The sequence below is a fragment of the Panthera leo genome, chromosome B4, assembly GCF_018350215.1.
Source record: "Panthera leo isolate Ple1 chromosome B4, P.leo_Ple1_pat1.1, whole genome shotgun sequence".
Lineage (NCBI taxonomy): Eukaryota > Metazoa > Chordata > Mammalia > Carnivora > Felidae > Panthera > Panthera leo.
This window is the reverse complement of record NC_056685.1, coordinates 131547858-131561640: the sequence shown is the minus strand read 5'-3', so window position 1 is coordinate 131561640 and position 13783 is coordinate 131547858. Positions and strand designations below refer to the sequence as shown.

The following is a 13783-nucleotide window of genomic DNA, read 5'->3' as shown; positions in this document are numbered from 1 at the left end:
CGCGCGTCAGCCGCCCCCGCCGAGCACCCCCTCCCCGCCTTGGTTTTCCACCTCGTGACCCCTTCCCAGAGGCCTCTCTCCATCTCGGAACAACCCGCACCTTAGAACCCTTCTTTCTCACAGCAGCCCGCCTTCACCTCAGCGCCCGCCTCAGTGCCCCCTAATCTCTACGCGGCTCCTCCGTGCCCCGACTTTGGAGGCCTCTCCCTGACTTCAGCACTTCCCTCAGCTCCGGGGAGCCCCTCTCCTCAGCACATTTCTCCCCGCCTCAGGAGCCCTCCCTCACCCTAGGGAGCCCCCGCCCCCACTCCCCGCGAGAGGCTCCTTCGGTAGCCCCTCCTCCCCCATACCTGCCCCGCCCCGGACCCCGCCCACCGAGGGCCGGACCCTCCACCCCCTTGCTCTCTGCCCCTGCGCCTCTGTCCCAGCCGCGTCCGGGGACCCGCCCACCGTGAACACACCCCCTCGCACTCCGCCCCGCCTCCACCCCGGCCCCGCCCCACCGTGGGTCCGCGCACTCCGGGCACGCGCCCGGACTTTCGTCGGTGGGCGCCAAACCCCGCGGTCAGCGACGCGCGGGCTGCCGCTCTCCGCGTTCGGGTTCCGAGTCAGAACCCCGGAGGATTCGAAAGCCCGGGCGGGGGGCGCGGAAGGGATTCCACCTTGAAAACCTCGGGGAGACTGTGGGGTACGAGAGGGGTTTGTGGCAAAAAAAAAAAAAAAAGGGTAAGCGCGTGAAGAATCTGAGGGGAAACCAAGGGTCCGTTTCTTTGGTGGCGCTTGGCGGTCGCCGCTGGGCCCCGGGCTCGGGACTTTGTGCGGCCCGTCCCGGCCCTGGGAGGCAACCGGAGGTGGGGGAAATGCCCGCGGGCGGCGCGGGGGTGTGGCCCTAATCCTGCTTTAGGATCCGGCTCTTCAGCCCACCAGAGGCCACTCGAGAAAGAACTATCTTTTCGTTTTATCAAGGGGGAGAAGACACGGACGATTTTTTTTTTTTTTTTTCCTTCCATGAGCACAGCCAGTGTGGAATTTGTGGTGGTCATATACATGATTTACCCATCCGGGGACAGTGTTCCAGAAGATTCCTTTTACGTGGTCTCCTCTTTACCTCAGCTATTTTGCTGTTTAGAGGTATTAGGTGACAGCCGTCATACCTCTCTCTCCTTTCGTGGTTTGTTCCCCTTCTGCTGGACCCCACGCGTGACTCTGATGTGAAGCCAGAAAATGCAATAGACCAAGAAAACGGATTGCTTGGGCTGCACTTTAGTCTACAGTCATGCCCTGTAGATTCCTGAGATCTTGGAACGAACGCCACAGCGTTAGAGACTCCACGTAGCTGCTTATTGGTATCCTAAGATTGGGTATCCACCATAATTGTACATCTTAAAAATAATTACGAAGCTAGCAAATACTATAAAGCAAAATGTGTCTAATGTCTTATGAAAGCAATCTATTGCGAGAGATCCCGTTCATAATTGGGAAGCGGGAAGGCGTTCATCATCCCTGAGAAAAATAGAATGTATTGACCGAGGGTAGACTAAGTTCTCGGAGCCAGGGAAGATTCAGGAAGGACGACATAAGGTCAACATTCCCAGAGCATTGTGAGCACAAACCTGAAAGGTTAAGTCGCGATGTGCAATACTAACTAGCAACCCAAGACGCACCAAAAAGGCGTTATCAGACAGTCCTGATATCTGTGCTATAGGAAATCAAAAGATGAGGAAAAAGTTACCAGTTTTGAGGAAAAAGAGAAGAAACCAAGTCCCCCCACCCTCACATACGTAATGTCAGGGGCCCAGCGAAAAGAGTCAAGGTGCCCAGCGAAAAGATGGGCCAGCCCAGTCATTCCAAACCAAATGTTTCCCTAATTGCTCTTCTGGTCCCTGGCGACTTTGAAATGAAGTCAAGGAGGCCTCTGGACAAAGGCTCTTTGATCTATGACCGCTTCTTGAATAATATTTCTTTTTTTTCCCAGAACTGATTCTTTTTTCTGCTTGCTCACCTTTCAATATGAAGGAGGATCAAGTTGTGCTGGAAGAACCAGGATTCCAGGATGAAGAGGTATGGCTAGAATGTTGAACCGTGTAGACGTGCAGTCATTCCACAAAAATGAAGTTCCTTCTCTGTTAGCGATTATTTTTAGAAACCGAGAGTGGAAAGAAAGCATAGTTCCAGGGAGAGGCAATATTACAAATATGTGACAACTTGTTTGGCAAGGGATGCTAAGATTAGCTACTTAGCAACTAGCATGAAAAGTATTTTAATAACCTAACAACTGGTATGGCCATAATGGTAATCTTTGCATGCTGGTACCCAATAGCAGAGGAAGGAGTTCAAGGTCTGGCGGGGCAGAAAGCTGAGAAGACATATTTTAAAAGAGGCTGAGTGTTGTTCCACGCCTTTGGGTTAAGGTCTTAAAAATCTGGACAGGACAGGACAAAAATATTGGGCTTCCCAGCCCTTTCAATGTTGGTGCACCTTCTAAATCTATAGCACCGTGTTTGAAAAAAGCATATGGATCCCACCTCGATCTGTTTAGAGAAGTGGAATTTGAGGCATTTTGGAGTGACTCATAATGCTGAATTAACTCTATAAAAGATATGATACAGCTGGATATGAAGAATCAAAGCTCCTTTTTTTTTTTTTTTTTTCTGTTGCATTTCCTTCAGGAATCTTTGTTTCAAGACATTGACCTGTTACAAAAACATGGGATTGTAAGTATTTTTTTCAATGCTGTGTGAAATCCTCCAATTCAGGGTTTCTTAGCTTTGTCCCTATTGGACGTTTGGGACCGGGCAGTTCTTAGTTGGGGGGGTTGTCCTATGCATCGTAGGCTGTTCAGCAGCATCCCTGGCTCCTGACCAGTAGCACCCCTCTAGTTGTGACAACCAAAAATGTCTCCAGACATCGTCAAGTGTCCCAAGGGGGCAAAATGGACCCCAGTTGAGAACCCCTGGCCCAACGGGAGGTGTTCAGAGCTATCTACCCCTGTTTTCATCAACAAAAAATTCAGTTCTGTGGCAGGTGATTGGAGCAAATGATGATGACAGAAACCAGACTTGGAGTAACTAGATGAATTTCAACAGCAGTTCATTGATAGTAAAACTTCTCTGACATTTTCTTTTGAAGCCCTCACATTTAATCTCTTTCAGTTGGATTGAGAAAATAGGAGCAAGAGAAAATCCTGGCCCTTTGGCGATGTAGCTATTTGCATTCCCCAAGGGTAGAGGGAAAAAAATTTTAATTTTAAAAAGAACATATTCATAATGAAGTTCTCTAGAAGGAAAGAGCTGAACTGAGGGGGCGAACGTGTGATAAATTTGCTAGCTTTTCTACCAACAGACTTTTCTTCTGAATTCCTTGTTACATTGCCATGGTCTCACTAACATTCTCGGGAAATCAGGGCACAGCCAGAACATTTGGCAGCGTGCTGGGTATGTTCTACTCAGATATTTCCAGAACATTTGGCTACATGGTGGGTGGGTTCCACCTGGCTGCTTGTATAAAATTGGCATCGTGGTGGAAGGAGATGGACACAAAAGCACATGACATAGTATGGGAGCCTTGCAAGCTGGCATTTTATCAATCTGCTGCATCCATTCTTTTATTTACAGAATGTGGCTGACATTAAAAAACTGAAGTCGGTAGGAATCTGCACCATCAAAGGGATACAGATGACAACAAGAAGGGCACTATGCAATGTCAAAGGGCTCTCAGAAGCAAAAGTGGACAAGATTAAAGAGGCAGCCAACAAACTTATTGTAAGCAAAATCGATTCTTTGTTGTTTTAGCTTAGAAGGGCCCTGTGAGGGGCGCCTGGCTGGCTCAGTTGCTTAAATGGCCGACTCTTGATCTCAGCTCAGGTCTTGATCTTAGCTCAGGTCTTCATCTCAGGGTTGTGAGTCCGGGACCCAGGTCAGGTATGAAACCTACTTAAAAAAAAAAAAAAAAAAAAAAAAGGAAGGGCCCTGTGAGACTCTATAGCCTTTCTCATTCAATGCTAGAAACTTCTGTAAATCACAATCTGTTATACTCCCCATGTTAACTTTTTATCACTTCAGTTTCAAAGCAACAACAATTAATTTCTGACAGATTGAGACAGGGGTTAAGAGACTTCAGTACTATAACGGCAGTTATTTTTACCACAACTTTCTTTTTTTGCTCTCCTTTTTTATATTTTTTCTCCCTTTCTGTTTCTCTGTTTTAAGCCCTCTTTGGTTTTGCTTTGTCTCCTCAAGTAATATGTCTTTGGTTGTTTCAAAACACTCAGCACGAAAGAAATTGCACTCTCCTGGTACAAGCCAGTTGGTAAGAGAGCGTTGGGTTAGAAAAAGATTAACAGTGTGGGTTTACCTGTGTACAGTTGAGATAAATATGACCAAGAAAAAAAAAAATGCTCAGTGAGGCAGATGAGCTAAAGCTAAGCTGAACTTATACCTTGTAGCTGGTTCACAGACCATGAAAGGCCCATGCAGCTAAGAGGTTCCAAGCAAAAACATATACCTTTGACACAACCTTTTGTGTAGAACTTTTGGGGACTGACAGAGACACTAACTCTGGAAACAGGAATGTGTAGAAAGATAGTTACCAAGTCTCTTTGCAAAAGAACAAGGCTCTCCATGTCTACATGTGTATATGAGGGTCTCATTCCCAGCAAGTCCTAGAAGCTGTCTTCACTGACAGCCATTTGGTTTCTTTCCCCAGGGGCAGTGGGGGTATGAGAGTGATGATGGTGGCAGTGTGGTCCTGAACTTGGAGAGGACTTAACCAAACTGCTCTGCACCCAGCTCAGTTGTTCTAACTTCTGAGTAAACTCAGGCAGTATACTCACAGGTCAATTCCACAACTGCCCTGAAGCAGTACCCAGAGTTTGGGAAACTGCCACTTGATAGGCCCTAGGCATTAGTCTTTTTTTCTTTGCAAACTAAATCCCTTATCAAAGAAAAGAACCCCTCTCCTTCTTAAGCATCACTACTGTACCTAGAGTCTGCATCCTTTCTTAACTAAAGCTGTTTATTCTTAGAGATTTGAGAGGTACAAGGAGAGAGAGAAGGAAGTTAATTTCATAGTACAGTGGTTCCAAATATTGGTGTGTATCAGAATAACCTGGAGTGGCTTAATAAAGAAAACCTAGGCCCAGATTCATTGAAATAGGATAGGCCTGGGCTTTTTTTACCCACCCCACCCCCCTTTAAGTTCTCCAAAACTTGAGAACCACTGTCATAGTATAAAACATAGAGGGAAATCCATTAGACCATGTCATTAGAGGACATCAGGGCCTAGTCTCACTAGTTCTTCTACTGCATCAGCTATAGCTCATTAATTCAGCAGATAAGTAGTATTCCTACCATGTGAAAGATAATGTCTCCTAAATAGTGAAAACTAGAATTTCTGTGCTCCTTGAAACTTGCCAAGCTGGGGGGGGGGGGGGGGGGGCATGAAGCCATTCAATGAAATCAATGGAATCATTTAGTAAAATACCATTCTGCTTTATGACATAAATATACTTCATTTAAACTTTACAGCTACCCTATTAGAGAGACAGTTTCCTTATCCCCATTTGATCCAAAAGAGGAAGTTAAAGTATAGCCAGATTAAGTAGTTTACTCCAAATCATATAACTAGTGTTAGAGACATTTCATTTTTCTTAAATTTTTACTTATTTTGAGAGAGAGAGAGAAAGAAAGAGAGTGGGTGATCAGGGGAGGGGCAGAGAAAGACGGAGAGAGAGAATCCCAAACTAGCTCCGAGCTCAGTGCCTGATGCAGGGCTTGATCTCACAACCGTGAGATCATACCTGAGCCGAAATCAAGAGTAGGATGCCCAACTGGCGAGCCACCCAGGCTCCCAAGACATATTTTGAACCTAGATAGGGTAGCTCCAGAGTCTGTTTTCTTTTTTTTAAATTTTTAATTTTAGAGAGAGAGTACAAGTGGGGGAGAGGGGGCAGAGGGGGAGAGAGAGAGAGAGAGAGAGAGAGAGAGAGAGAGAGAGAGAGAGAATCTCAAGCAGGCTCCACACTCAGTGAGGAGCCCACTTGGGGCTTGATCCAACAACCCTGGAATCATGACCTGAGTTGAAATCAAGAGTCAGATGCTCAACTGACTGAGCCACCCAGGTGACCCCAGAGCCTGTTTTCTTAACTATGCTCTTGTGCTGCCTTCAAAGACAAATGAACTGTATGTAGCTTGTATCAAACGATGACTCTGATAATCACGTGAATAGTTTTGGGCAGTGTATACCCTTTTGAACCTTTCCTTTTGTCTTTCTGTAGGAACCAGGATTCTTGACTGCCTTTGAGTATAGTGAGAAGAGAAAGATGGTTTTCCATATTACCACTGGGAGCCAGGAATTTGAGTGTGTATCTCATATTTTTTACAACTACTAGACACAGTCTTCGGAATATAGTATTTCTTTTCTTGAGTTTGTTCAAAATAGCTTTTTCTTTTGAAGTAGTTTTTTTTCCTTTTGAAAGGCTACTGAAGCAAACAAATTCCAAACGATTTGTAGAAGCAGGATTAAATTCCTTACAAGAAATTCAGATCCAAATTATAAGTAGTTTCTGAATCAGCCTGTATTTAAAAACCATTTTGAAAATCAGTTTAACTTTTCATTTCCTTTTCTTTTTGTTGATAAAGGCAATTCCATTTCACTTTGGGTTTTATTTAAAAATCAGTTGTTAGACTGAATATTTTAGAAGAAATAATTCAGGGTTGTTTTTGTTCTTTAGCATCAGCGGTTTTAACTTCCCCTTTTACTTACTATCTCATGATTCCTGAGACGTAGTCATCATTTTCCTAATGCAAGTTGACTAGAATGTGTTTTTTTATTTTCCCTACCTTACTAGGCAGAATTACTAATTCATAAATTAGATGAGTGGCTAAGATTTGAACAAAAGCAGTATTTCCACAAAATATTCCTCAAAACCCTGGCCTCACAAGATACTCCAAGAAGAAAGGATTTCATAGTCAAATATTGCATCCAACTAATTGGATGTCTACTAGGCAACTCAGACTTCACAGATCCAAATCCAAACTTCTGATATCTGCCCCAGATCTGTACCTCTGAAAGCCTCCCTCATCTCAGATCTGCCTCTTTTCTGATCCTCAGAACTAAAATCTTGGTGTCATCCTTGGTGCTGTGTTTTTTTCCTTTCATGCCCTAACTCTTCCTCATTAACAGATCCTGATGCTCTACCTTCAACAACAAACTACCCAGTTTCTTCAACAAGTAAATCACGAGGAATCAAAACAGTCAGGAAGAAGACCCAGAGATTAAAAGTGATTTAGAACACCTTTTACCTAATCCCAATATGTGGATTTTATTTGGTTCCTGATTCAAGCACACTATAAAAAATAAGATATATATGAGATGGAAAATTGAACTTACTATATAGTTGATATTAAGGAATTACTACTCTTTTAGGTAATAATGGTACTGTGATTATGTTAAGAATAAGAGTATTCATCTTTTAGAGATACCTACTGAGATATTTAGGATGAAATGATATGTTGCCTAGTATCTACTTAAAATAATATGAGAAGAGAGGGAAGTGGTTGAAGGTTTATATGAAAAAAGATTGACATGAGTTCATAGTTGATAATAGTTGAAGCTAAGTGACAGGTACGTGATGGCTCACTATTATACTGTTTTTGTCTACTTTATGTTTGAGACTTTCCATAATAATGTTTATATATTTGTGTGTGTGTGTGTGTGTGTGTGTGTGTGTGTGTGTGCGTGTGTGCAGGAAAAAAGAGGAAATAAAAATTCTCACCACCTCCTCCACTGTTACTGTACTGGTTCAAACTACCTGTTAATATCTCCTCTTGAGTATTATAACTTCTAACTTCTCTCTTTCAGACCTTGCTGTTTTTTCTTCACACACGAGCCAGAATGATCCCTTTAAAAGTTAGGTCAGATCATAACACTTCTCTGCCCAAAACTACTCCAGTGACGCCCTCAAAAGCCAAAATCCTCTCTAACTTCTAATCTAATCTCATCTTTTAATCTTTTTTTAGTTTGCTATGCACGAACTGTACTGACTTCTCTGCTATTCCTAGAACATGCCAGATACTCTCCTGCCTCAGGGCCTTTATACTTACCATTTCCTTTGCCTGGGACACTTTTTCCTCCTGTATCTACATGGCTTGCTGTCATTGCTTTCAGGTCTTTGATAAAATGTCCACTTCTCAGTGAGGTCTCTAATCACTTTATTTAAATATTTAAACCCCCTGCCTTCATCTTCTGTACTTCTTATCTCTTTTCTGGATCTAATTTTTATCCATACCATTTAATAATATCTGACATACCACATATTTTACTTAAGTATTTATTGCTATTTATTGTCTGTTCTCCCACTAGAATGTAAGCTCCACAAAGTAGAGAATTTCTGTCTTTTGTTCACTTCTTTACCCCAAGTGAATAAACCATCTCTAGCATGAACTAGGTTCTCAGTGAATATTTATTAAATGACTGAATGAATAAACAAATAGTGAATGAAATAAGTTGGTGAAGTGTAGCATACTATATATTACTCTTTTGGAGATTCACAGTGCACACTAGCCTATTAAAGGGTATGAAATCCTACTGTGAAACAAAACACCTCTTTAACTTAACATTGCCCTAAATTTAAAAAAAATCACAGAATCTTTTTTTTCAAGTAACAGCTAAGGAAGAGTCTTTGGGAATTCCTACCCCAAAGTTAATTGGTCAAAATCAGGTCGGTCACCAAAACAACTTGACTCAAATAATAACTTGATATTCTCCAGTTGCTCTACCACATCCTGATTTAGGCAACATTGGGCTAAAGAAACTATTATTGTCATAGTGAGTTTTCCGGTGTCCTCAGTATTGAGTTTTAGGCACAGAAAAGATTACTCAGGAACTAGGTTTTTAAAAATTAATATTTGACTTATTAACATGTTGTGCATTTTTCCTTAAGCTGCAAGTCCACTTACAGATCCAGCAAATTGTAAGGGAGCTTCTTTTTTTTTTAATTTTTTTTAATGTTTTTATTTATTTATTTATTTATTTATTAAAAAAAATTTTTTTTTCATTTATTTTTTTTTGAGAGAGAGCACAAGTGGGGAGGGTCAGAGAGAGAAAGAGACAGAATCTGAAGTAGGCTCCAGGCTCCAAGCTGTCAGCACAGAGCTCGACGTGGGGCTCGAACTCACAGACTGTGAGATCATGACCCGAGCCGAAGTCAGACGCTCAACCCACTGAGCCACCCAGGCGCCCCTGTTTTTATTTATTTTTGAGACAGAGAGAGACAGAGCATGAGCAGGGGAGGGGCAGAGAGAGGGGGAGACACAGAATCTGAAGCGGGCTCCAGGCTCTGAGCTGTCAGTACAGAGCCCGATGCGGGGCTCAAACTCACAGAGTGTGAGATCATGACCTGAGCTGAAGTCGGACGCTCAACCGACTGAGCCACCCAGGCGCCCCAAAGGGGCTTTCATAACATGGTTAACTAAATTTCCTTAAACATTTTAGGTTATATTTGTGATTTTAATATATTTCCTTTAAGGACCTTATTGGTATAATTATTAAAATTTTCCAATTACCTGAATGTCTTTCTAAATCTAATAAATTAAACTTATAAGTATAATGAATCTTCAGCACTTTTAAATGTTCAGATACTTTGCATAAATTTAGTTATCAACTCATTTCATCAATTAGAGGCTAATCTGTTCTAATAAAAAGGTCAAATTCTCTTAAACTTTAAAAGTTCTCAAACAGGGGCACCTGGGTAGCTCAGTTAGTTAAGCTTCCAACTCTTGATCTCTGCTCAGGTCTTGATCTCAGGGTCCTGAGTTCAAGCCCTGCATTGGGCTCCATGCTGGACATGAAGCCTACTTAAAATAATAATAATAATAAAAATGAAAGTTCTCAAATACTAAATATGTAGATTATTCCCAAATTTAATATGAAAACGGTCGTCTGTGGGTGTGAGTTGTGGCTCTATTTTTAAATATCTAGCTTTAAAAACAGTATTCCTATACTTAATTCTAAATTTTCCTGAGTTTCACAGTGAACAGTTATGCTATCCGAAGTACTTTGGGGTACCCTGTCAGGTAAACTTTGGGGTTACTTTTTCGCCTGATTAAGATTGCATATCAACCAGAAATTTTGTCCTAGATTTTCTAGAGCCACAGCCTTTTAGAATTTTTCTCAAGGTGAGGAGGGACAAGTAAACCTCAATTTAATAGTTTGTAGATTTATAGATCTTCAAGTGCAAGCCCTCCAAATGGGATGGTCTTTCAACCCATGGCCTTTAGATTCAAGTTATACAGGTGGTACCTAGATTTTTCTTTTTTTCATTAAAAAGTACATAGTCCTCATTAAATTTGTGGGTAATTCTGACATTGCCTCAGTTTACACTTAAATTGCCCTCTTAAACTATGTAAATATAAAATCTATTGTATTATCCATATCTATTAATGCTTTGTCTAATCTGTGATCATGTCTCAAAATTCATGCTAGTATAAACAACGAAGTTTTTAAAAAAGTTTTAAAATGTTTATTTTTGAGAGAGAGAGACAGACAGATGGAGTACAAGTTGGGGAGGGGCAGAGAGAAAGGGAAACACAGAATCTGAAGCAGGCTCCAGGCTCTGAACTATCAGCACAGAGCCCGACTGAGGGCTCGAACTCACAAACCATGATATCATGACCAGAGCTGAAGCCAGACGCTCAACCAACTGAGCCACCAAGGCACCCTAAAACAGCAAAGCTTTTTAAAGCGCTCCTTCTGGGTCTTAGTACAGTTAACACAATTAATATTTGTTGCATTTAATGAATGAATGACATAATGACTTAACCTTAGGTCTTTTCACATCAAGAATATTAAGTAGGGGCTTCTGGGTGGCTCAGTGGTTAAGTATTCGGCTCAGGTCATGATCTCATGGTTCATGGGTTTGAGCCCCATGTCAGGCTCAGTGCTGACAGCTCAGAGCCTGGAGCCTGCTTCAGATTCTGTGTGTCCCTCTCTCTCTGTTCCTTCCCCTGCTCATGCTCTGTCTCTCTCTCAAAAATAAATAAATGTTAAAAAAAATTTTTTTAAAAAGAGTATTAAATACACTGAAACATTGGGTTACCAAATAAATGTATGCTGCCAAAATCTGGCCATTATTCTTCTAACTGCTAGCATTACCTATAACACCTTTGAATATTTCCTATCCTGACATGTTCTTCATAGAGTGGTTTGTGTGAAATAAACCAATCATGGTGACAGTCAGTGAATTCTCCTAATATCTATTTTACATACGTTTCTCCTTGTATTTAAACACTGAATAGTCCCAAGCACAATATGAACAACCCAGTTAATAACTAAGACCATTTATTCAAGCTTCAATTCAGTTGTAAAGAATGAGACTTAAGGGGCCCCTGAGGGGCTTAGTCTGACTTGGGCTCAGGTCATGATCGCATGGTTCATGAGTTCAAGCTCTTGATCTGGACTCTGCTGTCAACAAAGAGCCTCCTGGATCCTGTCTCCCTCTCTCTCTCTGCCCCTCCCCTGCTTGTGTGCGTGCTCTCTCTCTCTCTCTCACTCTCTCAAAAATAAAATAAACATTAAAAAAAAAATGAGACTTAAAGCCCATTTCCTATTGGTATCCAGAAGTAAGAACAAGAACAGCAGCGCTTATATGTTGTTTTGTTGATCCACCCTGCCCACATGCAGCAGAACCTGTGGTCTAGACAGGAAGAGTGTCATCTATTCTGCCAAGAATTCCCATTCATGTTAGATGATAGATAGATAGATAGATAGATAGATAGATACATAGATAGGAGACATATATGCTTTCTCCTTTCTTGATATTTCTAGTTCTGTTCCTTTTACTAATGCATACTTTCTATTTCCAGTAAGTTGCTAGGAGGTGGAATTGAAAGCATGGCAATCACAGAAGCTTTTGGAGGTCGGTAAAACCTTCGTATTTTGTTATATGAAAAGAAGTACACACACATACATACATATATAATCAAACAAATAACAATTAGTAAATTGTATCTATTTTGAAACTTATGGTGAAGTCTCAGTTATACTACAGGATCATTCTGGGCAGCAATTGAAACAAATTCCAACGTTAACAGATAGGTCTGGTTGGCGTTTGTCCTCTTTTTCTCTGACTTCCCTAAAAGAGTAGACATTTTTTCTATCATTCCTTCAAAAGGTAGTTGAATACTGGGATCAGTTTTATTTCTAGGATATGCCTGTTCCATGAACGTAGAGAGTAGATTTTCTCTTCCCTGATCATATCTTCTATTTTTCTTCAAAACAATTCATGCACAGTTATTTTATATACTATGTCTGGCAATTCCAGTATCTGCAGTCCTTAGGGGAACAAAGTCGGTTTTTTTGTTGTTGTTGATGTTTCTGTCGATGTAGAGAAATAAATCTGGTTTTTGTTATTTCTGTTGACTGTCAGTCTTACTGGCTCACTCCCTTGTGTATTTACTGATATTTGTGACCTTATTGCCTGATTTTGATCTATGGGAGTTCACTGGACCTAAACTGGTGCATGGGGAAGTTTTTCTCTAGAAAGGATTTGCTTTTGTTGGGAGGTAGGGCATGCCACCAATCTGAGACTACTTCAGCTTTCCCTAAGAGGATCTCAGTGCAGTGGGAGGACCCGAGGCTCTCCTTCCTTAGTAGTAGGGTCTTAAACTTTCATTTATATGACTAAAATGAAAAAACTCAGTATTTTTTTCCCTATGTAGTGAAAACCCAGTTCTTTCCTACTGTGTATTTTTTCCTGTGAGTCTCCTTTACTGCTCACACAATACACTTGACTTCTGACACTTCTGGTCACCAAATATATGGATGTTTTCCCCCACAACAGTAAGCAATTCTTGGATACCTGCAGGGTATCTAAGAATTCAACTCAATTCTGACACTATCTACCCAGAGATAGCATCAGATTCCATATGTTTACTAAGGGCTCAGTCCCATAAGAATCCCCTCCCCACCTGTCCCCTGCCTTCAGATGCCATTCACAAGCCCAGGTTATTACCTGCTTCTGACCAACCAGCTGTAGATCCAAGATTCCAACATCCGCCCCCTCCGCCCCCCCCCCCATCCCCAGGGTTGATTAATTTGTTAGAGCAGCTCACAGAACTCGGGAAAATACTTACTTACATTTACTAGTTTATTAAAGATATGCTAAAGGATATGGATGAACGTCGAGAGGGAAGAGATGAGTAGGAAAAGGTACGAGGAAAGAGGTGTGGAGTTTCCATGTCCTCTCCAGGCGTGCCCCTCTTCCAGCACCTCCATGTGTACACCAACCCGGTAGCTCTGTGAACCCCATCCTGTTGGGACTTTTAGGAGGCTTCCTCACACAGGCATGATCAATTATTAACTCCATTTCCAGCCCTTCTCCCCTCTCTAGAGAAGGAGAAGAGTGCTGAAAATTCCAACCTTCTAATCATGGCTTGGTCTTTCTGGTGACCAGCCCCATCCATCCATCAGAAGCCATCAGGAGTCCACCCAGAGTGGCCTCAATGAAACAAAAGATGCTTGTAGTGCTCTTATCACTTAGGAAATTACAAGGGTTTTAGGAACTCTGTGCTAAGAACTAGAGGGCAGAGACCAAAATATATATATATATATTTCTTTTTCTATTATCTCACAATGATTAATCAATCCTAAGGAAAACTTGGTTTAAATAATTTTTTTTTCTAAAGGACAGTTCTGTGAACAAATACCTTTAAAATGTTATTTTTCCTGGGGTGCCTGGGTGGCTCAGTTGGTTAAGCATCCAACACTTGATGCTCAGGTCATGATC

The 13783-nt window shown here is 41.6% G+C and overlaps 1 protein-coding gene across 4 annotated transcripts in view; it reads left to right on the top strand.

The window, feature by feature from the left end:
• Window positions 1–538: 538 nt before the first annotated feature.
• Window positions 539–13783, top strand: part of DMC1 (DNA meiotic recombinase 1) — a 41523-nt gene continuing 28278 nt past the window's right edge. For all 4 annotated transcript variants that reach the window (XM_042947812.1, XM_042947814.1, XM_042947813.1 and 1 more), the window contains exons 1-6: window positions 539–688; window positions 1976–2061; window positions 2670–2714; window positions 3615–3761; window positions 6275–6357; window positions 11862–11914. In XM_042947812.1, the coding sequence (XP_042803746.1) occupies window positions 2011–2061; window positions 2670–2714; window positions 3615–3761; window positions 6275–6357; window positions 11862–11914 (379 nt within the window). In that variant the 5' untranslated portion in view covers window positions 539–688; window positions 1976–2010. The remainder of the gene's footprint in view (window positions 689–1975; window positions 2062–2669; window positions 2715–3614; window positions 3762–6274; window positions 6358–11861; window positions 11915–13783) is intronic.